This window comes from Manacus candei, unplaced genomic scaffold, assembly GCF_025592945.1.
Source record: "Manacus candei isolate 608988 ecotype Guabito, Panama unplaced genomic scaffold, ASM2559294v1 h1tg000015l, whole genome shotgun sequence".
NCBI classification, from domain to species: Eukaryota; Metazoa; Chordata; class Aves; order Passeriformes; family Pipridae; genus Manacus; species Manacus candei.
Window position 1 is genome coordinate 25,417,724 of NW_026138063.1, and position 24,985 is coordinate 25,442,708.

A 24,985-nucleotide genomic window follows, 5' to 3' on the forward strand; every position below is an offset into this window, starting at 1 on the left:
GGACAGCCTCAGTCTCATCTTACAAGAAAGAATATGGCCTTTCATGTCAGGAAAGAAACCTAAACCAGTACTTGTTTGCATGCTGCTGTTAGTGCTTTGATGTGTGCCAGTGAATTCCTGCTTGCCAAGCAATACTTGTAGCCCATCCCTTCTCCAAAACCCAGTTAGGACCAGTCCCGCTCCTTTCGTCTGCATCTCTGCCCTAACTGTGGGATAGCTGCAGGACCTGGGGAGTGTCTGGACAAAAGGCAGAAGCCCTGGAGGGCTGCTTTTGTTCCCAAAGCTTCTCTTATCTGTAGCTACAGAGGTGATTGTGGTTAAGTGGATAAATATACCAAAAATAGAAGACAGCTTCATGATATATACTTCTTGGAAGACAGGTGAGCCTCATGAGAGTCTGTTTTGTACTCTGGACTGTCAGATTGCAACTCTGTCCCACGATACAACCTGATAGCCCAGTGTTGCCACAGCAGAACATCCCCCTGAGGCAGGTTAAAGCAGCGGCCTTCTGTCACTGGGGACTGTGCACTTGCTGTAAACACCTCAGCTCAGCCAAAAGATCTCAGGACTCTTCAGACACAGAGGCCCCTGACAGCAAGTGCCACCCTGCCTCTCCCAGTCACTGCATATGCAGTCCCACCTCCTGTGCCTGTACCCAAAGGAGGCTGGCTGGATGTGTTAGGGAGTAATATTTGGAAACACTGGAGAAGGTTTTTGCCTAAGGTGGGTGGTTTCCTATCATTAGAAGAGAGGACGTTCGCTCTCTTTCACTCTTATGTCCTTCAACTCAGTCGAATAGTCACCACAAAAAGCATTTGGTCCTGGCAGTTACACATGATGTGTCCTCAGCCAGGCCCAGGCACATGCTCTTACCTTGGCTGTGATGGAATCTTTGTTTTCTTGCAAGTTGGAAATAGCTTCAGCAATCCTCATGTGAATGGTCCCTATTACAGTGTCCACATTGTAGGGTCCGTCGATCCGATCAGCCACCACGATCAGGGAATCTGGGGAAATAAGGCATCTCATCATCACTCTGTACAAACCAAGGTAAAGATCACCCTCATGCTGGGTGGGAAAAGCTGCCAGCCCCTCAGCAGGCTGGCTGGGAGACATCTCCCCATTTTCACTACTGCACAGGTTCTCCTTTTCCTTACTTAAGCCACACTCTGTGGCAGAGGAACAGAGGCCGCCTCCTGCAAATGGTAAATGCAACCTGTATTCATCCAAAGTGATCAGCATTTCCTGGGGTGACACAGAAAGGAAAACCAGAAAACTGGTGCAGGAGTATTAAGAAACACACAGCAATACTTGTTCCACCCTCTCCTAATTCACTGCATGTCTTCAGCAAAGCACTGCAGCCAGCAAAAGGTGGGACAAACGAGGCCAATGAAGTGCCAAGGGTACTGGGTGTGGGCAATAGCTTCTGTAGCAGTGGAGTGAAAAAATGAGTTAATTCTTCTCACTCTCACCTCTGGAAGGACGACAGTGACCAACAAGGAAAATATCAGTCTATAACAGCAGAGAAGCAGACCATAATGCCCACAACTAACTGGTAAACAGGACAGGGAGTGACTGAGGGGTGCCTCTTGCTCTCAGCTCCTCTTGGAGGATTGTCCTCTTGATGTCCAGCCACTCCTGCCTGGCCTGGAAGTTACTGCCTGGATGGCTGCTTTGGGACTGTGCTTGGCTTATAAAGAATTACCAGGCTCTGTTTACCTCCAGAGATGCTTCTCAACACTCCAGTTGGGGCTGAAGCAAGGTCAGTCTATATGCAAGGGGTGACTTTTTTTGTATTCTGGGAAATAACATCTCCTGCAACATTGAAGAGCTTGCAGTTTAACTCTGCTGCCACTCAGGGATAGTGGTGTCATCTTTGAGATTATATTTCAGATAATTTTAGCCTGCAGAGGCACTAATGTTGGGATACAGACGTTTCAATCAAAGGCTGGACCCAAAAATTACTAATAAGTTATATTTGAACCACTTACTGTAAAAATCTCCCTTAATTTGACCTGCCCTAATTTGTCAAATTGAAAGAGTAATTCTGTGTTTAGTGTAACAAAATCCTCCCTGCCTACACAAAAGGGCCTGGAGAGGGGTGAAGGATGGATAACACTGTGAACTGCTGCCTTTGATTCCACATTTTGCTCCTGTCCTTGATCAAATTGTGACCTCTGACACTGAAATGTACAACAGCAATTTGAAAGAAACTCCAATTTCCTCCTCACCATCACCCCTTGACAATGATGTCTCTTGGGAAGAGGGAGCCACAGTAAGTACAAAATGCACATGGAATTGCTTTCTTGTCAGTCAGGGAGAGCTGTATAGTGACCTTTCTGGAGATGTGCAGCCATCCTGCCTGGAGAGCAGTGACAGGGAATGGTTGGCTGGCTCTGGTCAGAAAGGCTAAAGCACACTGAAGTCCTGGTTAAACCCTTGGGGGAGGGAATATTCCTCCTCCTTCTTCACAGCAGCCTCCCAGTTGCTCTCATGCTGAGCACTTCCAATTAGCCACAGTTCCTTAGTCCCAGAACGAGGTGGCAGCTGCACCTCAGTGGGCAGTGCCCTGGCCTTGGTTGCTGCAGTTCCAGATCTATTTTGCAATGTCCCTTGAGAGGCAGGGGACACTCCTTGAACTCCATCGGGATTTTTATTGCTAACACCAGCACGCACCAACCATGAGCCAGCCTGCTGGGCTGCAGCTGGGCAGTGAGCTGGCAGCCTTGCTGGCCAGGCAGTGGGTGCCAAGGTAAGGGAAAAGGCCAAGCCCGAAGTTCTTTGGCCAAGCCCAAAGTTCTTCCTCTGGTGCCTGCCTTGCATGAGCACAGACGAACACCAAAGCTCCCTCAGGTCTCAAAGCACTCCATATGTAGAGCCTGAGAGAGAAAGAGGAGCTTGCTGCGTGATGCTCTGTGGGCACAAGGAGGAGTGAGAGCTTTACAACTGCAAACAACCTCCACTGAGCCTCCAACCCTCCTGTCTTTCCTTACCAAACACTGCCTCAGTGAGTTCAAAGGTTGCCGTGAGAGACAGCTGTGCTGCAGCAGAGCAAGGCCATCTTACCCATCAGGTACTTCCACTCGGTGTTCAGGTCTGCCTGGTTGGCCAGGCAGCCCTTCACAACGTTCAGGCAGTAGTTGTTGCAGGGCCTCACGCTGGACATGCCCCGGCAGTGCGGGCAGTACATCAGCTTCATGACGGCACGAGTGCACTCATGGCTCAGGGACACCTGGGGGAGATAGATCAGAGTCAGGCACACAGGCTGGTCAGGGGGCATGTGGATGAACTCCCCCTTGCCTGGGGTGAAGGAGCTTGGTGTGCTCTGAAAGGCAGCACAGCTTCCCAAGTGTGCGGCCCTGGGAAAGCCACTTCCCCTCTCATTGCCATTCCTTCCCCTCATCTTTCCTCAGGTGTTACTCCTGTTGGAGGGACAAGACCTTCAAGGCAGCCAGTTCCTCAGGCTGCGTTTGAACCAAGCCTTCCAGGAAAAACCTTTATGTGAGCACCAGCACCCCGTTTCCAGCCTGGTCTGGTGGCCACAAGGACAGCCCAAGCTGCCCACCAGCTGTAACCTTGAACCCTGGAGCCTCTGCAATCAGTGCACCACCATGCCCCTTCTGCAGGAAGGGTTTGTTGCCACTACCCTGTGGACACAGGCATCCCACCACAAACTGCATCTCCGGCTTCCTGGGGGGATGCACAGTGGGGCCCTGGACACAGAAAGTTCCCAGATGGAATTTTTGGAAAGGAGAATGGTACTGGGGGAAGGCTTGCACAATTCTGAAAATAAGGGCAATTGAGAGCACTTGACAGTGGAAGTGGTTGCTCTCTGCAAGCACTCGAGGAGCCGCAGGCAGGCGGTGACATGGGCCAACACACGCCATGCCAGCAGCTCACAGGCACTGCACGTGCAGCCGGTGCTGTGCAGAGCTGACTTGGGAGGTGACTTTGCCACCTTTAATTAAACAGCCTTGGTCCCTCAAGCACAGAGCCAGTGCAGGTGCAGAGCCCAGGAAGCACGGCCACAGCCTCTGCAGCACATCCCCCCAGACCATCAGCCATGGGACAGCATCCCCCTCCAACTGCTGTGGGCAAGGGGCTGTCAGTGCGCTGAGGGGTGAATAACAACCTGGCAGACCCTGCAGAGATGCTGGCAGAGCTCCATGCCTCCCCTGTCTTGTTGCTAAAGTGTCTTCTCCTTTGTGGTCTTTTTCCATCTTTGCTCAGATCCATTTGCAATTCCCTTGTCAACCTTTTAAAACCATTTACAAAAATAAAAATGAGTGTCTGCATGCAAGTCTCCCTTGGTTCCAGGTACTTGACACTCACAAGGAGCTCAGAGGGGAGAAAAGTGATGAAAGGATCAAATCTTGACATGGAAAAATCCCTGAGCTTTGAGCTGCAGCTGCAATGCTGAAAACTGCCCTGATCTCTTTATTATTTGGGAAAAATACTTTGAACGTATCCAGTTCTGAGGTACCTTTGGGATAGTGTGAACCTGCTGAGTTGCAAGAGAAAATCCCTAAGCTTCCCCTCTACTGAAACTGCACAGTAGTACCCCACTTGCAGTAAGCCTCAGAAAAACTGATGCTGGATGGTGCTGAGGCTTCATCGGGCAGCAATGCTTTAAAATAACCTCGTGAGAACCTTTTACACGATGAGGACAAAAATTTCTAGGATTCAGAGAGAGAACCCAAACAGAGCCTGCTTCAGCCAGAAGCAGGCCCTGAGATGACTCTGGATAAACACTGTGTCCCACTGTGGCCAGAGGGGTTGAGCCTGGCAGGGACCCCTCACACATCAAAGCTTTCCTTGGCTTCCTGGACCAGCTTTCCGGCTCCTTCCTGAGACAACTCCCACAGGCAGGTCCCAGTGCCCAGCTGCCATGCGGCTCAGTCACCAGGAGATGGAGGCTCCATCCCGCTGCACCGCATGGCTGCCACAAGCTTCATCCACGGGAGAAGCGGTGAAGCCACTGCGCTTCCTGCCTCAGCGATCTCAGAGGGGATGCAACAAAGCAGAGGGACAGGCAAACGTCTCAGGGTTTAAATAATCATGGCTGAATAGTGACTGAAAGGCAACAGGTAAGAGCACAGGCTGTAGGTGCAGACCTTTCAAATCCAGATCATTCACACAAAAAGCAAGGGATCCAGCTGGGAAAGGAGCTGTGACCTCCCCTTCCCCGGGCAGGGCATTGACGTACATGGATTTGACAGTGACACTCCAACACAATCACACAGCCTGTGCAGGCCTGAACACAACTTTGTCCCTGTGTTTTACTGGCACAGCCCATCACTGCTCATCCCATATCCAGCCATGGCCCTGGAGCACTGTAACCTCCCACCCCACAGACCAGCTGCACAGCCTAGCACCGGCAGCACAGGTGAGTCGCTTGGGTGAGCCACTTTCCACAGCACTGATGGGGACAGATCACTGTCTGCACCTACATACCTCCATGGTCACACTGCACAGCCTTTTGGAGCGCAGGGAGATGAGGGGCTCTGGGTGGAAAACAGGAGTGCAGCATTGCCTGCAGGAAGCTGCCCTGAGGCAGTGCAGGCCAGCCCCCTGGGGCAGAGAGGACAGCCACCAGCAGGAAGGACACAAAGCTACTGACACCCTGCCAGAACCTGTGGGGTACACTGAGAGAGGCAAGAGACATATTTTGGCTCAGAAAAGCATCTCCAAGATGCTTAAAGTATGGTTTAAACCCAGCCCTGCACTGGAGCTACACAGGGGTGACCACAGCAAGCCATATTTCAGTGAAGCTTGTGACAGGCCCAGTGGGCATTTCACAAGTACTGTTGCTTGCAGAATTCATTCTGGCCTCTGCATTTACTTTGTGTGTGTCAAAAAGGACCTTCACACCCTGAGCTCGGCACTCACTCTCCCACTGAAGAGTGACCATGCAGGGCCACCCGTGCCCGGCCACCCCTCAGAGCTGCAGAAGGGCAGCGGCCACGAGCGCCTGCTCCTTGGTGCCCACCCACTCCATCTGCCCTCTGGCATGGCGGGCGAGTGGGCAGCTGCCAAGGCTCCCCACGGTGCAGACAGCTGCCTTCTGTCCTGCGGCCCACCTCCCTCCAACCTCTCCTCGGCTGTCAGCCAGCCACACTGCCTGTCACCAGCCACACCACCCACCACCACACCGGTGCCCAGGCAGCTACGGTGGGTTGCTGCCACTGTCTTGGGGCAGTGGGTGCAGGCAACAACGGTGCCTGAGGCTCAGGCTCAGCTCCTGAGAGTCTGGGGGGAAAAAAAACCTGCTTCTGCACCTCAGCAAGGAACATTTCTGGACGTCAGAGGGAGGTGTGTGTGCACTGGCAGCCTGTCACTCTTACACGGTGGCTTTTTCTCCTGGAGGACAGTGCAGTGCCCCACTGCCTCACAGCAGGCCCCTGCGCCCTGCCCCACAGCCTCTCCTCTGAAGACAAGCAGGTGAAACATCCATAATCAGCTGATACTCTGCTGAATCTGGCAGGTGCCAACTGTTCAACTTAATCTCTTGGCAGAAAGGATAACTATTAATTTTTTGTAGGTGCATGACACCAGGCTTCATTCCCTTTCCCCGGAGAATACTCCAACCTCTCCTGTTGGCAGAAGCACTCCTTTGGCACAGGGAGGCTGCAGAGGTGAACCAAGAACAGAGGGATTAGAGAGCAGGAAGAGGAATCTCACAGAGTATTTTCTCCGTGTTTTGCTTGGCCGGAGCTCAGTTTCTTATCGTTCCACCCAGCCCATGGACTACTGCTCCACACAGGGCACAAGGGGGTGAGGGCTTGGGGCTCCCAGAGCCCCTCCCAACCCTGATCCTGCACCATCCCTTTGAGGGACTTGCAGCATATTAAGGAACAGAGCCCTTCAAATATCTCTTAGTCCTCATGGATTAGTTTGCTGAAGTTAGCTTCCAGGTTTTTTTCATGAATGCTGTGTCCACTCAGGGGAATACCAGCCCCTGTTAGGAGGGGCTGCTCTTCCCTCCCAGGGTACGGATACAGTAACACAAGCAGGAGAGTGCTGCAGATCCCCTGCCTGCTCACCTGTAGGGCACAACCAGCTCCAGCAGTGGCACTGGGGAGAAGAGCTCCTTGGGTTGGATATGAGGGACCATGCACCTTCCCTCCATGCCAGCTCCCTCCAGAGAAATGCCTGCACAGTGGGAGTGAGGCAGTTTCTCCAGGCTGGCAGGAGGTCCAGATTGACCTCCACCTGCACACTGAGATATCTTGACTTCCTAGTGGTTTTTGCTTTCACCTTTCAGTCTTCAAAAGAACCCCTGCCCAACAGCTAACGGGTGCCAGCTGGAGAGCACCCCAGTTTCCCAGTGCAGAACTGCAGTAACTGATTGATCAATAAGCAACGTCCTCCATTCACCACAGGTGGCCTGAGGGCAGGAGCATGAAAACTCCTGCAGATGGAGTGAAACCTGACATAATTGATTCATCTTTAACTGATCTGGCACAGCATGAAGATAGTACATGACAATAATTGATTTCTCTAAGTACCATCAACCTGGCCTGGCCTGTGGCTGGTTCTCCTTTAAGGACACTTTAGTGGCACCTGTAGTCTTTTCTTAGCTCAGTGACCTAGAAACTGCATTAAGATGTCAAGAGAACAGGCATAATACATTGGAGAAGCCATTTCCAAAGAATATGGAAAAAAAAATCATTATTGAGAGGTATGGCTTGGAGCCAGGGAACTCATTCACTTGTCAGAGGTATAAATAAAAATGCAAAACAAAGCTAAGCTCAGCTTAAAAATACATTGATCCTATGTCATTGCTCAGTTAAAATCCACATACTCAATTCTGACCCCAGTGACATCCATGGGTACAGTCCTTTAAAGTACAGCCAGTGATGAAGTGATAAGGAAAAAATACTATCTTCTAAGATATACCCAAAATAGGGGACAAATCATATTAAGCAGTAAATCACTTTAATTAAAACTACTTTACAGTTGGAAATACAGTAGTAACAATGAGGTAATGCAAGGGGAACAGGTGGCTGCCTTATAAAAAGCCCTGTTCCACCATAAGCACTGACATTTCAAGGAGGTTGTCATCAGGTATTACCCCACGACTGTGCTTGTAGCCAGGGCCGAGCTCTGTGCTTTTCCACGGCGATTCTCCAAAGCCTGATGTGCCCATGCTTTGTTGATGGAGCCCCCCAACCAGATGTGAATTGCTGGAGGGTGTGAAGGACCAGGAATCAGAATGGAGAAAATCTCAGAAGTGGAAAAAGATGTACAGTGATTGAAAGGACTTTATGCTACAGACTTTACAGTTATTATGTATACACATTGTATGCTTCCCCAGAATTTGTATTTCCCGGGCATGTCCCGGCCCGTTCACCTCCCTGCTCCTCTGTTTCTCTGCCAATTGGCTGGAGAAACTGCAGAGAGGGGACAGCGTCCATTCGCCTCTTCTCTCCCCAGTTCTTCCCACCTTCCTCCCTCATTTGCCCGTGTCCCTATCCTGGTTTGTCCCCCCACTTGTCTGTCTCATGCTCCGCCCTATGGTCTGGCCCTTTCCCTTCCCGAGCTGATAAAAGATCGGGTGCACATGTGAATAGAGCATTCTACCTGCATCCCACCCTTGTGTCTAGAGCATTCTACCTGCATCCCACCCTTGTGTCCCGTACCCGTGCTGTGCCATGGTCCCATCCTCCCCTTTCGGACCGTGGCAGGAAGGAAATGCTTTGCTAGAGCCAAGGACCTTTACAGACTCTCCTGTCTCATGTCCTGGCCAGCACTGGAGCTTGCTCACAGGAATTTTGAGCTGGGCTTTGCCGTGTGACTCCTCGGCACAGTGTTTGCTCAGTAACCAGAGGAGAACGGGCACGTGTGGAGATAACAGGACAGAACATTGAGAACACATAATTCTCTATTCTAAGTGGCATCGGTTTCCTTAATTTTTTCCTCCTCCTGAGCAACGTTTAAATCAATTACAGTAAAATGAATGACTTTCACAAGCCATTTGCTGAGTGGATGGGCTGGGGGATTAGTCGCTAGCTGGGTTCCTTGCCACTCCCCAGCCAATTTAGAAAACATTCAGTGTGAAAGGCTCCTAACAAAAAAAAAAAAGCTTCTGCCCTGTACTTTATTTGCTTTCCAAGCAGAGAATCACAGAAACACAGGAGGCTTGAGGATGACAACCTACTCTCTCCCTGCGCGCTTAAGGAGAGTTAAGTTATTCTTCATAGGACCTAAACATAACTTTGGAACAGCTATACATTTTCTGAAGCAAAAACATAGGGAAGAGAAACTACTTCTAGATGGGGAAAGCACTCAGCTCAAACACAAGACACCACTGCACGAGCATTTGATGGACCAGAGACACCTGAGTGCAGACAGCTCTTGGGAGGGCTTTAGTCTCTGTAGGACACACAGCAGCAAGGCAGCACTTTGGTTGAAACAGGCTAGACTTTTCTAGAGGAAAAAGCCTTCTTATCCTTCTGCACCTTTAAAGAGCAAATCAAACTTTTGATTTGCATGTTCAACCCAAGTTATCCATCTTTGCACACCTACGCATGCTCACAGGTAACAAGAGCACACCTTCTAAAGCCATGGAACCCTTTTCCCTCAGCCCCACCACAATCTGTTCTTTCTCCCACTAAAGCTCCTACCCAGGTTACATGCTGATTTTCCAAACAGCACCCACTGATTTGTAGACCTCTTTACAGCGTAAGAGTTGGTGCAAAGAACAGTGTAATTCCTCCTGACCCTGGACCTCACTGAATATGGAACAGTGGAGGGTTTTTTACCCTTCTGACATGGGATGTCAATTGACAGGTCACACAGAAGAACAGAGAGGGGCAAAGAGGAGACACATTTTCTGCCATTACCCTAATGCCTACTGCTTGGGAAAAAATTCAAAGCCTCTGAAACCCCCTGAGCAATATCAGGGCACAAACAGATCATGGAAGCAATGATATGAGTCTTATGTGTTATTGAGTTTTCATTAGCACTCAGCTAAAAGCTGCTACGTCCTCCTTACTCCAAAAAACATTTCTTTATCCAAGTCAATTATTTCCTGAAAAGGTGGCTGGAAAGACCCAAGTGTAGGATGCAGAGAAGAAGGCCTCAGGGAACTGCAGCCAAAGAGGCACTAGTGCCAGCACAAGTTCCACATGTCACATCCAGGAGTTACGTGGTGTTTTTGATCAAGCACTGCTTCTCCTTACCCCTCCCAGCTTCCAGAGGAAGGTTGAGCTTTAGGAAGCCACAGGACAATCATTTCAACAGTGGCAGTACCGAGCTCCTACCACAGCAGCACAGTGCGTGGTTAGGCTATGCCACCGGCTCTGGATGGCTTCAAGGGGGTGAGACTCTTCCTGGGGCTGGTGGCGGGTCTCCTCCTGCTCCCATCAGGAGGTGGCCAGCTCCTCCGGCACCCAGAACCTGCAGCCAAGCTGCAGATGCTGCTTTTGAAGTGCTGGCTTCAAACAAGGGAAAGAAAAAAAAAATGAAAAAAAAAATCATCCAACCCCAAATCCTTTCTCCTTTTGAAGCCTGGCTTAAAAGCAAATGAGAACTTGCAGCCTTGCTGCAATGTGATGGGACTCTTTGGCCTTCAGGGGCCTTTAAGTACATCTGAAAGGCATTTAACACCAATAAAATAAGCTGAACTCTTGATGGTATTTTTCCTACCCCCCTTGCACATTATCCCCAGGCTGCTGTGAGCCATCTGTGCCCTGCTTCCCAGAGGAAGCAGGGTTAGGTAGAGGGGAGAGATTCAGGGATGGAGAGGGAGGCTTGGGTGAAAACTAGAGGCTGCTGGAAGTGTTGTCAACCCACTTGGATTGTCATGGGGACATGGGCAGGTCAGCTGATGGGGTGAGAAGCCTGAGCTAGTGCCTAACACTGTTGGTGGAAGTGCTGTTTTGTGGGCTTTATTCCCTCTAAAAATTTTGCCCAAGGGAGTATGAGGTGATTTGCAGGGAGCTCTCTGTGGGGTAGAGTTGGTGTTTCCCATGCTGGACCATGTCCCTGCTCTCCCAGCCCCTTCCTGGCTCTAGTCTCTGAGGAGCAGGGCAGACCCAGCGTGTGGGCACTGGGTCATGCAGCACCTGGCTGCGCTTTTGGTGTGACGTGGAGTTGGTAGGTGTGAACACAAAATACCTCCAGACATCAGATATCTGTCAAAATGTGCCTGCACTAACTGCCAGGTATATTTTCCCAGGCAGAAGGCCTTGCTGTCTGAATGGCCATTCTAACCTCCAGAAGTATCAGTTAAACCCAGTCACATGAGGCAACTTAGGTTTCCAAACCAAGGGGTGCTTTGAAGCCAGCAGAAAGCAGCTGAGAGAGCAGCTGGAGAGCTCCCCAGGTTTGGGGCTCAATGCACCCCATGGGCAGCTGCAACCGAGGAATTTGTGGTGTCCTCACTTACCTTCTCATGTGAATTTTAAAGGCAGGTGAGAGAAATAAAGTAAGGTTTTCTGCCAGCTGTGAAAAACCTTTTCTCGGAAAGTGTTTAAGGGACAACAGGTCAGCTCTTCAAGCCACAGATCAGGCTGTGTGTGCTGGGAAATGCAGGTGGGTATTCAAAGCCACTCCAATTACCCCAAATCCCTCTGTTGGGATACAGTTGTCAGTATGAAGAACAGCAGCTACAAAAAAAGGCTAAGCAGAGGAGCAGATCCTGCCAGGTGGGCAGTGAGGAGCACTGCCGAGCTTCCCACGGGATGACTGACAGCCCAGGAACGAGCTTGGAAAGCCAGCCTTGCTCTCCTTTAGCACAAGACCAGCACCCAGAGGACAGTTTTGTGTTTCACAGGGGAGCTGTCTGGCTCTGTGATCGGGGCTATCTGCAATGTGGCAATTTCACATTGGGAAACATTTCACTTTTACATCATCCCCACGGAAGGACCCTCAAATATTACTATAAAAACCAGAAAGACTGTGATGTTCTTTGCATCTCCACGTGTGTGGAAATCAGGCTGTTCCACGCACTGGGCAGTCAGCGCCCAGTCTCTCTGGTGAAAGGAGCGGGAGCTGCAGGTGTGCCCAGCCCTCAGTGGTGCAGTGAGAGTTGGTGTGGGGAGCACATTCTGCTCTCTCCACCACATGGTCAGCAGCTGCCTTGTGCATGTTTATGCCAGCCCTGATGTAATTAGCACCTTGACGTGTGTTAAATGAACCAAGCTTTCCAATTTTTCAGAGTAAAACTCTAAAAGAAACAGCTGCAGGGCTGACAGAAATATGATTCTTTCAAAGTCTAATGAATTGTATAATCACTTCAGTCATTATTTTGCATCTTCCTTCCATAAATGCACAGCCACGAGTCCTTGGAGCACCATGAGTTTTAGGCCTCACCAAACCTATCATTCAAGATCCATGTTCCCAAACCCCTGTCAGGGATCAGAAGCAAGCAGGGCACAGGCAGAGTGTGCTGGGGGGTGGCTGTGCTGGGGCCTGATGGCAGTGGTAGGGCACAGATGACCTCATCACAGTTCAGAGACCCTCTCACTTTCACCTTACTGCGTTCAGCTCAGCACAGGGGCAGGAACACACAGGATGGAGAGTGATGCCAAACATGTGCCGTTCACACTCCAGCACACTAGTGCCACTGTTAAGCTGAGGGCAGAAAGACTGCCTGGGCCCAGCCCTGCTGCCCAGAAGCCAAATGGCCATTCTGCAGACTCAGGAAAAAGACATAAAAAACATGAAGGCTGGGGGAGTCCAAGCAACCTGGGGCAGCAAAATAGGGAGCAGCGTTGTCCCTTGTCTCCCTCCACAGCCAGCAGTGAGGGCACTTCAAGAGGGCCATGGCGATGGCTCTAGAGGCAGCACCTGCAGCTAACTGAGAGGATCTACGTCTTTGGATTCCTGTCTAGTTCAGATACTAAAATGAGGAAGATTTATGTGGATAGACAAACTGCTGTCATGTCCTCTCAATCTGGAGGAAAATTCTGCAAGCCAACACCTGCCTATTCCATACACTCCCTGCTCTGTTCATCTGACTCAGTTATTTCCAGCTGGTACAATTTTCAATCCTTTGAAAAGTAGATTCAATTGACTTTAACCACCAGGTAAATATAGGAGACATATATCTGCTTGCCTGCATTATTTCTGTTCTATTCAGAACACCTATGGGTTTTTATCCCTGAAGGATTGTGATTGAAACGTAATAAAGGATAGAAATACTGAAAAGTAATATGTGAAATACATAAGAATGTGTTCAAGATTGCATGTTCCCCATCCAGCTTGATTTGAATCTGTCCAAACAAATTCCAACGTTATTGCAAAATTCCCTCCCTAGCTTTACATGCAGCAGTGCTGGAAAGGAGCAGTGGTGTGTGTGGAGCTGTGGGAGCTGCTGCACCAAGCAGTTTAAAGCAAGAAGGCAGCTAATGGCAGGCTGGTGACCCAGGGAGCACAGCCGTTCAGGGAAAGGGATATGAAGCTCCTGGGTTTGCAGAGGGAATTGGGCTGATAGGAACTTAGAACTAAACTGTTTTAAACCATACAATCCCACATACAAGCTGCCAGAGACAGCTGGGCAAGAGAACAAGGCACTGCAGTAGAGGTGACGCTGCCCTTGGGAAGGAAGGGAAGGTCCCAGCCCCCTGGTTGCCCAGTCGAGGGCAGGTCTGGCAGCTGTGCCAGAGGCTGCATTGGCAAAAGGGAGGCAGCACAGGAGTTGCTGCAGAAACCAGTCCCTGAAGGTGCAAGAGCTTATTTCAGCCTGCAGCCTCAGATGGTGTTCACAGACAGCCGTGTCTGAAGTACTGCAGTGTTCTCAACCCCAGGACTTCAGTCCTCTTCATCCTCCTCCTGAGTACAGCCAGTCCTACAAAGGGTGCTTATGGCATTTTGAACCCTGAATTGCTTCTGGGTCTGCAGAAGCACAAACTTTTACACAGGCACTGACCAGCTCAATTTTGGAAAACCTCACCAGTGGTTTGCTACGACAGAAAGCAAAACCAAGGAAAAATCCCAGCCTGCTCCAGCAGTTCTGTTTGTATCTGGGTGTGGTGAGCTCCTTCCCACCTCAATCCCTGTTGGTGACACCAGCACCTTTGGGACCTGCTGCTCCCCACTGCTTGTGCCCCACATAGAGATTCTGCAGGACACAAGAACACACACCTCCGCCATGCAAAAACTGGACAGCTCCAAAGCAAGAGGTGGGATAACACCCAGTAAAAAGGAAATAAACATGGGGATATGAGGGTATTCCCGCCACTCAACAGTGCCATGGAACAACATTCTCATAACATCTATTTACAAGCACTAATACTGTCTTTTAAGCATCAAGAGAAGGTCAATTTAGATGAATGCTTATTTTTACTACAAAAGTGAAATCCTTTAAATGAAATAAAATGTTATTTATGGTTTTATGTACTTGCTGCTGATGCTCTGAAAAAAGATCAGTCACTGAAAGGATGGAGATGTGCCACTGAGCACATGGGACAGGAGTGTTCACTTGAGATGTTTTAGCACAGTGGTTTCCTAAGTGTGGGAAAAAGATTACATTCTTCATTTTATTCAGTAAGATCAATCTTACTACTTCACTGAAAAGGAACTGGAAGCTGAAAGACAGAAGTCAACTACGTCGTTTCAAGCTGTGGAAAAAACTGGGTATGAAAAATGGCTGCAATCTTGGAGGACATGAGGACCAGGAACGACCATACTGTCTTTATTATGTTATTGACTTGTTGGAAATGCAAAGCATGTTTAGATAAACATTATTTTCCATATGTGTTCAGCACATTCACTTAGCCATTAAAAACATTTTAAAAAATTCTATTTTGGGGCCTTTTTAATTGGAATTCAGTTCCAATCCAAATGCAGCTTGACCCACCATGTGTTTAAAAATTACTCATATGGTAAATAGGAAAGCTGCCACTTACCTTATTCTAACATAAAAGTTTAAAAAATAAGGCTGAAACGTATTGTGAGATACAGGACTTCTTAAATATAAATGTACTGATAGACAACTTTAACTGGTAAAAGGAAATACAAGATTTAGTGAAAAAACTTACAAAGAAAATCATTATATTTTGTTTCAAACTCAAATAAGAATCAGACTTAAGAACATCTCCTGAGAAAAGAAAATGCAAACAACTATTAAAATTGATTATTTGAGTAAGTATTTCTTGATTGCATAGCTAGTGTTGCTTCACATCAATCTCCACTCCCTTGGGGAAACTTAAAATTTAGAAACAAGAACCAGTGAAGACCCAGCAAAGATTGTCATAATAAATAATTTTCTGACTGACGAGCAAAATTAATTTCAAATTACTTCCTCTCCCTGCCTTTGGAATTAGAACATACTTCTTTACTCTTTCTGCACTTTCCTGCAACATTCACAGGTTGTCAGGACTGCGAGGGGAGTTTTGGGACTCTGGACATTCTTTGCCATGCCCAGGGCAGCTCTCCTCCCTGTCCCACCAGTGCAGCATGGGCATGGCTGCAAGGACCCTGCACAGTCTCACTGCCCTTTTGGGGCATCCTGGTGCAGACAGGGTCACCTCTGCTACCTGGTCCCCACAGCACCACGTGCAGCAGTCCTGGCCTAAGGCTTAGATGCCTCAGCAGTATTGCAATGTGATATGAAACAAAACCAGCCAGGACATTCCTGTTTATCATGTTGCACCTCCCTGAGGATTTTCTGGTTTTGTTTTTTAAGGGGTCATCCTCAGTCCCTGCCATTTCTATCAGCTCAGTTTTCCTCCCCTCCCCAGTATTTCAGTTCACCCCCACCACGTATTTCCCAGGGGCACGTTCTCGCTGGTGAACACGGCATCTGCTTGCACCAGTGTGGATCTCTGAGCAGCAGCTGGCAGGCAGCAAGTCTCTCAGCACAAGGCCTTCTCCTGTTCACATGATGCTTGGAGTTGGAGCAAATGCTGGTTTTGGGCGCCTGCCAACCTCACAGCCAACAAACAGGATCCTAAACAGAACTGGGATATTTCTTTCCTCTTGCCCTGGCAAGCAGCACAAGGTGGCATCCCTGGGGAAGCCCCTTCTCCGAGTGACCATCACTAGGGACTTTGTGGCTGCTGCTGTTTGGGTATCTTCTACTTCGTGCAGGCGATGAAAAATGCACTTGGCATTGTGCAGCTTAAATGAAAACCTGCACTTTGTGCTGAAAGCACAGCTACAGAAACACAGAACCTGCACGTGAACACAGAGGTGCTGCCCCAACATCCCCACCCAGGCGTGGCCATGGCAACCCCTCACTGTGTGCCAGGGCAGGTGCCAGCCCTGCCAGGCCACCTGGGCTGTGAGAGCCACACCAACCACGTGTGTGCCCCGGGTCCCATCCCACTGCTGTCAGTGCTGGGGCAGGTCTGTGGCAGCAGCCACGGCATCAAAAGTTTTAGAACTCGGTGTCAGAGCCCGCAGTCTGTCAGGGTGACTTTGCTTTGAAAGTTTGGATGGCAGTAAAGATGAAAAACGGTTTTGCCATTTTCTCCCCGTCTGCCCTCAAACTATTTATGCCCAGCAGGACACAGAGGGCCTGCTCCCACCACATGGCCCCTGTTCCTATTCCTGTATGACTACTAGCCACTGGCCAAGGGCTGCCTGAAGCAATGGCTTCCTCTGAGATCGGAGCAGCTGAAGGCTGGGGATGAAACACCCCTTGGGCACAGTGGAGGCATAGCAGGGATTAAAGAAATCTCCTGAAATCCATGCCGGTAGCTCAATCAGGGCAGACTCTTCCCCACTTTAAGACAGCCATGAAATCTGGCAAACAGCATCAGTCCTCCTCTAGAGTGCCCAGTAATGCTGACTCTGCACAAGGACCTGAAACAGCAACAGGATATAGGGGATATACTGACACACTGAACTGGAAGTATCCGAGAAGCTGAAACCAGGAGGGTTTTATTAGAAATCCACAGTTTTTCTGGGATTTGCAAATAAATAAAACTAAAGCAATCTGATTTTTTCTGAAGTCCAAAGCTAGGTAATTTTTTTCTAAGTGTCCTGGCTTTCTCAGACTTCCTGACTGAAACACTCACCAGTGCTCCACATGAAATTTCAGCTCAAAGAGCCAGTTTTAAAGACTACTGCTACCAGCTGACAGGAAAGTCAAACCCCATTTTTTGACCTTAATAAAAGTCTTATACACTTTCTTCTAACATTGTAAGTATAAAGCAACATGAAAAATTACTAAAACCAGGGCACCAGTTGTGGGTTGAGTCCAGCACTTCATATCCATTTGACACAAGTGTAAATCCACAACTAATAAAGGAAATTGGGTAAACCAGGCCTTTTGTGTGAGACATAGCTGAGGGCTACCAGGGCATCCGTAAAATGGATTTCTCTCCTTAGCACTCTCACCCCTTCTTGCCTAAAGTACAGGGCCTGAAGACAGGAGAAATGGGCCAGTTTTGGTCCTCATTACAAAATCGGCTCTCAGGGAGGCTGTGCTGAGGTTTCCCTACTCAGTTCATGCAGACTGTGCTACAACAGCAAGACACCAGGCTAACTGCAATCCCATGGAGGGCTTCTGTGAGACAGGAATGGTTGGGACCCTCCTGAAAGACCCTCCATCCTGAAGGAATGGGCTAGGGAAAGGCTGAGGGAAAAGGAGGATCTGTGACTCGTCATGTTCCCCACATCCTGTTTGATGAGTGATCCCCAAGAGAAGGAGAATTCAGAAAGGGGGGAGTGGAATCAAAATCCAATGGGTCAGAAGCCTGCAGTTGCCCTGCCAACCTTCACCCACCAATCTCAGCTACAGGCAGGATCATGCCCATAGAGTTTGAAATCTCTGCCATTCAGAGGATTTATGAAAAGTATTTTACTTTTGTCCTCCTGAAATTACATCATTCTCCTCTTTTATCTGCCTTAAGTGTCAGGAGAGTGTGATGTTAATGAGATGTACAAAGACTTTTGGGTAGCTGAACAGTTTTATAGTCCCACATTGATAAATTAAAGCATTTGTCACTGTTACCACATTAATGTTTCTTCCAGAGATCAAAGTCTGGATTTGCTGCATTGTGGTACCGTCCTCTGCTATGCATTACCACGCATTACCTTCTGAGAAAATGAATTGTGATCCTGTATTTTTACATTCACAGTTTAATCACACCCTGATTGTCATACCTGCTGATTCCCATCTCCACGTGCACTTATGCAAGCCATTTTTGCAGTATGGATTTTCTCCTTGATACCTGTTTGAAAAGCCTGAATATCTTGTTTCAGGACAATCACTTTCTTCTGGCTCCGAAAGGCTGCTTCTGCAGCAAAGAATACAGACAACTTCCTTCCTTCTGGAACCCTGGATTTAGTCATGTTAATTTACATTTATATAGCACCTTTCATCCCTGAAGATCCCTATGCACTTTAAAAACTCCCTCTTCTCTGTACACAGAACCTGTACAAGTAGACACAGCTACGTAAACAGACACAGCAGTCCCACCACTGACTGCTGAAACACATCCCTCTGTCTGTATTCCCAGCATACTTGTGGCAATCCACCAATGGTGCAGCATTATCACCATCAAGGAGGAAAACAAGGCAGAGTGATTTAGAGGCACAGCACTTCCCTGTCAGGGAAGCACAAGGAATCTAGGCAAGCAATGGAATGGCTTTACAGCCTGGGCAACTGACATCTCCTTGGCACTCTGCTACACAGGTTAAAATCAGGTAAAGACTGGTTTGTGGTGAGTTATACCTTGCTGCCTCAGTGCTGCTTTCAGTGCTTGTAGAAGTCCAGGCTTGCTGCTCCCTTCCACTGCAGGGGTGACCCTCAAGCAGTTTGTTTTATAAAACTGAAAAGTACCTGCCTGCTTTTTAATGAAAACGTAAGGGGAAATAACCCCCCTCCCCAACGACAGTTGTTGATTAGCTCCTGCCAATCTGAGGGTGGAGGAGAAGGGAGAACCCCAGCATACCTGAGACACCTTTTTGACCACGTCGCTGCCCACCAGAAAGCCCTGTGCGTAGGAACGTGCTGCGATGAAGGCTCGGGTTGCCTTCACCTTCAGGTCCCTGGGAACTTCCCCAAAGGGTTTGTGTTGCTCTGCGTGTTTCACCATGCAGTCCAGGTACTCATCTGTGATGTGGTACTGGGGATTCATCAGCTTGAAGAGCCGCTCCAGCAAGCGTGTCCAGAACTCATTGAGGGCCTCTTCCAAGTTGATGTTGGAGCTGCGGTAATAGCGGCGCAGCTCGTTGTACAAGTCCTTGAAGACCTTCATATTTTGAGTGTACAATTCTCCATACATGCTTGGAAAAGCATCATAAAGGGCCTTTTCTGACTTGTTCAACAAATCCTGGAAATAACCTGAAAAACAAGAAAAAGGAGAGGTGATGTATTCCAGAGAAGCTGGAATCCAACAGGCTGTGTCATTTGGCAGCATAACTGAATACCCTGAGAAAAGAGAAGGGCCCTAGTAGAGCTTTTCCTCCAACCGACCTTACCCCTCTCTCAGACTTGAGACTTAGCTGAGAAGATTGAGGGAGGAACCCCACAGTGCCAGAGAACCATGGTCAGGGCCTGAGGGTCTGTCAGCCTCACCTAGAACCAAACCTGAGTCTCTCTGGGTGCAGAAGGTGTCACAGTACTACTCATAGGTTTTCTTCACAACTGGCACTGCTTAACGCATACCACAACTTGCCACATGTCATTTCCGCAGCCCTGGTGAGATGAAGCAGGGCTGCCACCACCAAGGGCCCCAACCCTTCTCAGAGCCACCCAGCCAGCCGGGCTCTGAGGCACAGCCTGCAAAGCACGTGCCAGTCCCAGGAGCTGCGGCAGGAACAGGCATGTCTTTCTGTGGATTTCAAGACAGGGCTGTACCCAAGGGTTTGTGAACTGAGGCCAACATAATCATGTCTGAGACTCTTATCCCATTTGCTTTCTTGGATGTGCATCCTGCTTTTGTTTCGGTAAAAATAACTAAATGGTTTTACAGCCTAAGTTCAACAGCCATAGATGTGACAGAAATGTAACTCTCTTGTACGTACAGCAGGGTAACGATGACAGATTTGACTCCTCCCTTAATAACATCTTTAGGTATTTCAACTGCCAGCTACCTTCAGGCTGAGAATGCACAGTGGGGAACTCATAGCAGAACTGGCCTGATTCAATTTATTGATTTACGTGAGCAACTTTAATCATCATTTAAGTCAGTGAGAAGCAAAATAATTTAAATAATAATTTTCATTTCAATTACATTTGTATTTTTAAGGCCTTTTTGAAGCAAACCTGATTATACTATTCTCTAAATCTAAATTACTATTATTTTTTTTGGTGATGCATGATAAGCTCTAGCTGAAGAGAAACTGTTACTCAATTAAAATCAAACAGCATGTATAAATTAACTCCACTGTGCTAGGCATATAAGGAAAGAAAAAAAGCTTCTGAAAAATTCATATTGCCTGTACAAAGCTTTATTAAACAAAGTGCTTTTTTAGGGAATGGCGCTGACTACAATTAAAGATCTCTAAAATTGTAGAACTACAGTTCTATCGTCTTGTTTATATTCAGGGACTGGAAGCACCATACAAGCTTTCCTACAGTAATAATCTCTCATTGGCTTCTCAGATTTGAAGCTGAAACTCAATAAGTGGATCAACCAGTGAAAAGACCCTTTGCATCTTCACCACAGGTTGCTAATACCAAAACTTCTTGTACTATTTTAACAAAGACTATTTTAATTAAGTATTAATAGCCTGGCCTCCTCCAGCCACAATTGTGCGCTCCTTAATACTTTAAAATTTGATTTAAGTGCTTTTAAAAGACTGCGAGTAAATTAGGTCTTAGCAAAAGTCCAGTTCAATCACTTCTGCAGAAAATAAAAATATGTTATCTAAAATGTTGAATAAAAATTGGTTTTCAAGTGTACTTTTGGAAGAAATTTATTCTTATTCAACCTGATCAGGTTGGCAGTTTATATCTCCAAACATTTGTACTGGGATCCTTCCATCTCTCAAATGACTGCTCTGAATGTATTTCTACACCTTTCCTATTGAAACTGGATTTCTCCCTGCAGACACCAGGTTGTCAGGGCACCTAAGCCACCTATAAAATGACCTTGTAATGGGGGGTTCTTCCCAGAAAAAAGTCAAAAGCTGATCTCATCAACAAGTGCTTTGCTGAAGACTTCAGTTTAATAAGAAGAGATGCTGCAGCATGTGCCATCCTAACACAGCTTATCAAAGCCTCTCCTCTGCAATCTCAAAAGTCACCCTCAAAAGGGTGACTTGAGCCCTGCTCTCTGCCTGGGTCCCAACTCCCACTTCCCCACCCCAACTGCCAGAGAGGACCTCTCTCTCAAGGCAGGACAATCTTGGCAAGCATTCCTGGCACACACACAGGACTTATCCTGGTAACCCTGACCCACTGGCCTCTGCACAGACCCTAACTCTGAGAGCCATGCTCTGTGTCCAGCACAGCAGCTGTGTGCACCCACTCCTGGGAGGTTCTGGCTACTCCACCAACAGGTGAGAGCTACAAGAGGATGATTTGCTCTGGCACTGCTGTAAGCTGACTCAGGGCTCATCCTGCTGCAGTGCCACCTTATCTTTTTGCATGGGCACCCTCCCCTGCAGCATCTCCCTAGGGGCTCACAAGCCAAGCAGATGACTGCCAGGCTGATAGTTTGTCCCGGCAGGATACTTTTCCCAACCTGACTAATCTGAGGCGGCTTCATTTCGGTTGCCACAGCCTTCCTACCTGTATGATGAACAAAAATTGGCACTCACCTCCAACAAACAAAAAATACAAAGTTTCTCTGATGTTGATGAGGTGTATAAAAGCTGCTCTGTATTACTCCAAACACTGCTGGATGCCCATTCACGATTTAATTAAACTGAGCTCAAACTCTCTTTCTTGTATAATGAGTGGTCTCTTCTCTGTGACAAGAGACACTAACTGAACAAATTGCTCTGCAATCCAGGTACAACATGCAGCTTTGCACTCACCATCACAAGGAAGAAAACACCAACACAGTCCAATTTGTCAATTCAAGGTAAAATTACTTCTTTGTATAGCTACAGGAGAAACAAGATGTATATTTTCCTGTCAAAAAACTGGAGACTGCTCTCAAAAAAGTCCAAGCTAATTAAGGGCTGATGAACTGTTACTTCTCCCCCAAGTCGGAGAAGACCAATTACAGACAACTCGTTTGTGGCTGGTTCTCAGAAAGTTCTTCTAGATCTCACACACTGAGGAAAAAAAATCTACACTAGCTAGGGAAAATTAATTACCAATTAAGTCTAAATGTGTTTGTGATGAATGGCTGAGCTGGCAGGGAATTTAAATGCCCATTTTGCAGCAATAGAAGGCACTAAGAAGTAAGGTTTGTCAAGAAGGATGCACAGAAGCTTGTGCCAACTGCCCTGGTCCTCGGCACAATATTAGCCAAGATCTCCAACTAACACTGCATCTTCTCCTTAACACTCCCTGCCTGCTGATATCCAAACTTTTAACGTGTTCAGACGTGTCATAGATAAAGGATATGCAGGGCCTTGGGATAAACAACTTGCTGAAGCACAGTTCACACATCTGCCCTTCTACCTTGATTTCAGGTAGAAGGATTTATTTATCTGAGGGAAGCACCCCATCATCTGTAGCCATGGTGGGTGGTCAGGTAACCTGGTCAGAAGTCTCTAATAATACAGCTGTCCCACTGTTTCTATCAGAAGTTACAATGACCACTTGGCAAGTCCATTTGGATGTATTTTGGTCCACCACTGCCGGGTCTGCCCTGGCTCCCAGAGCTCTCTTGATTAGAGAGCTTAGCTCAGGCAGGGCACAAGCACATGGAGGCAGTTTCACCCAGGTCACACCCTGGACACATCCACAAGGCTCCTGAGCTCTGCTGACACCACGTTCTCCATGCCAGGCTCAACCTGTGACTGCATTCATGCACTGTAGCATGTGGTTTCATCAGCCTCAGGAATGGCAGGGATGGAGGGAAAGGGCTCACGAGGAGCCAGTGCTGCAGCTGTAAAGCACTTCTGGCTCCAGGAGCCTTCCCTGCACTCCTGTCCCTGGGAGTAGGTACACAGACAGTTGAGGAGGCTCTGCAGAGGCCATCTTCCCTCTGAAAGGATGCATCTGTTTCCACTCCGAGTCACAACAAAAAGTTACAGATTTTGTGTGCACCTCTGTTGAAGAACTAGACATATTCTTGGCCTCTGCCAGCCTCAGGAATTTGACAGTTCTAGCCAGAGATACCTTCCTGTGAGTCACCTGCTAAATCCATGACTGGGCTTCCCCATTTTCAAAAAGTTTTCTCCAGGAGCCATTGAACAGGTGAGTCCTTCCTTCCTCATCATTGCTGGCTAAGGGATTCACAACACCCAGGAGGTGACTTTCTAACACCAGTACTTCAGACAAATCAAACTCAATTTTCTCTGGGCAAATGCAAGGCACAGCTCCTCAGCGAAGGCCACCTCTACAAGAAACACCACCTTTCACCCCGTTGCTGCAAAGTATTCAAAAGAAAAATAAAATGAAATGGCAGTCTGTTGTTTTTTTATTATTATTGTTATTGCCTCTCACTTCCAGGCTCAGAAACAAGACAACCAGTTTTGCTCAAAGGCAATTTGGCAGAAGCTAGGTCTGAAAAAGTCTGCCTCAAATACAAAAATGACAGAAAGTTATAAGCAAAGACATGAAAGGTTTTTACAACCAAGACAATTCTGCCACCTTGGCCGCTGTTTCTCTTGCTGTTGTAGTGGCAAAAAATTTTCAGAGAATTAAGTTTTCAACCAGAATCTATAACCTTTGCATTCAAGAGAGATTGTAAGTCCCTACCCATTCCCCCGCTTCACAGCTTCCCAGTGTTCGCAGCTCATATTTTCACAGTTTCCACGTTTTCACAACTCTGGATTCAAATTGGGAAGCTGTGAACAGCACAGCAGGGACTCGCAGTTTCTCTCTGAAGATGGAAAGTTTTGAGTTTCTCCTTTATCACTCCCTCCACCCCCAAGTACTTTATCCAAGCTCTTTGATACCATTTGATTACTCAACATCTGGAACACACTGGGGCTTCTTCAACTAATATAACGATGGAACGGGAATGGATGTAGGAGGGAATGAAGAGGTCACTGAAGGAAGAACACCCAAATGCTCCTTAGGCATGCAGCAGAGGAGGCTTCAAAACACATCAAATCTGAGAGGCATGCTAGAAGAAATAGGAGAGATGGAGAAAGGTGACTGAATTACTTTCGATGTGAATATTATTAAAACCTTAGGCAGAAAACTGCAGCACAAAAAGTCTGACACACAACTGGAAAGAGATGAGGGAGGAAAACACATGGCTCAGATGATGCCATTAATTCCAAAATCCGATGTTAAGAATGAATATGGTCCTAAAGGCAGGTTTAGCATTGGATGACTGGATTTGATGAAGACCTTGGGCAACCACCTCTACCTACATCTGGAATTCAGTCATAATAGGAAGGCTGAGGGAAATATGCTCACCACTAACACCGTTATCATGTTTCAAGAAGGCTGAACTAAAGAACAGGAGAGGAAAATTAGCTGTTTCTATGGTGTCCTGAACCTCAGTAAAAGCAAAGAAAGAAATAGGATGGGGATGTCTGCTAGAGCAGAGCTCCCTCTCAGTGCCAGACCTGTTGGTCTGAGGCTCAGTATTTTCCTAGGCTGAGTTCCCATTTAATACACTGCTGCACTTCTCAATACCAATTTGCTTCTCCAGTTGGTTCTAATGGTGTTCTTGCAGTCAATCTACTATTAGAAGGAATAATTCAGCAACAGATTTAAGCCATTAAAATCCAAATCTAATACATTCATGTCTATTTTATTCACTTCGGCAAGTATGATGATATTTTATTTATAAAATTGTTATTACTCATTCCTAATTTAAGTACTACCCATGGCTGTTCTGAAGAGCTGATACCAATCCAACAGCAGTGACATAATCTGGTTCATACCTTAGCTGAGTGCTGCCTCAGGAAATACCCACAGAGAGACTGACTTAAGCTCCATGTGCAGATAGCCCTGCATGCTGCAATCCTGATGGCATTTTCCTAAAGGATCACCTCTCTCCTCACA

General features: G+C 47.7%; 1 protein-coding gene across 2 annotated transcripts in view; it reads right to left on the minus strand.

The window, feature by feature from the left end:
• The window catches only part of GPC1 (glypican 1), a 203,049-nt gene that overhangs the window by 9,621 nt on the left and 168,443 nt on the right, over positions 1-24,985 (minus strand). For both annotated transcript variants that reach the window (XM_051781579.1, XM_051781580.1), the window contains 3 exons: positions 18,849-19,240; positions 3,064-3,229; positions 874-1,004 (listed from right to left, as the gene is read on the minus strand). In XM_051781579.1, the coding sequence (XP_051637539.1) occupies positions 874-1,004; positions 3,064-3,229; positions 18,849-19,240 (689 nt within the window). The remainder of the gene's footprint in view (positions 1-873; positions 1,005-3,063; positions 3,230-18,848; positions 19,241-24,985) is intronic.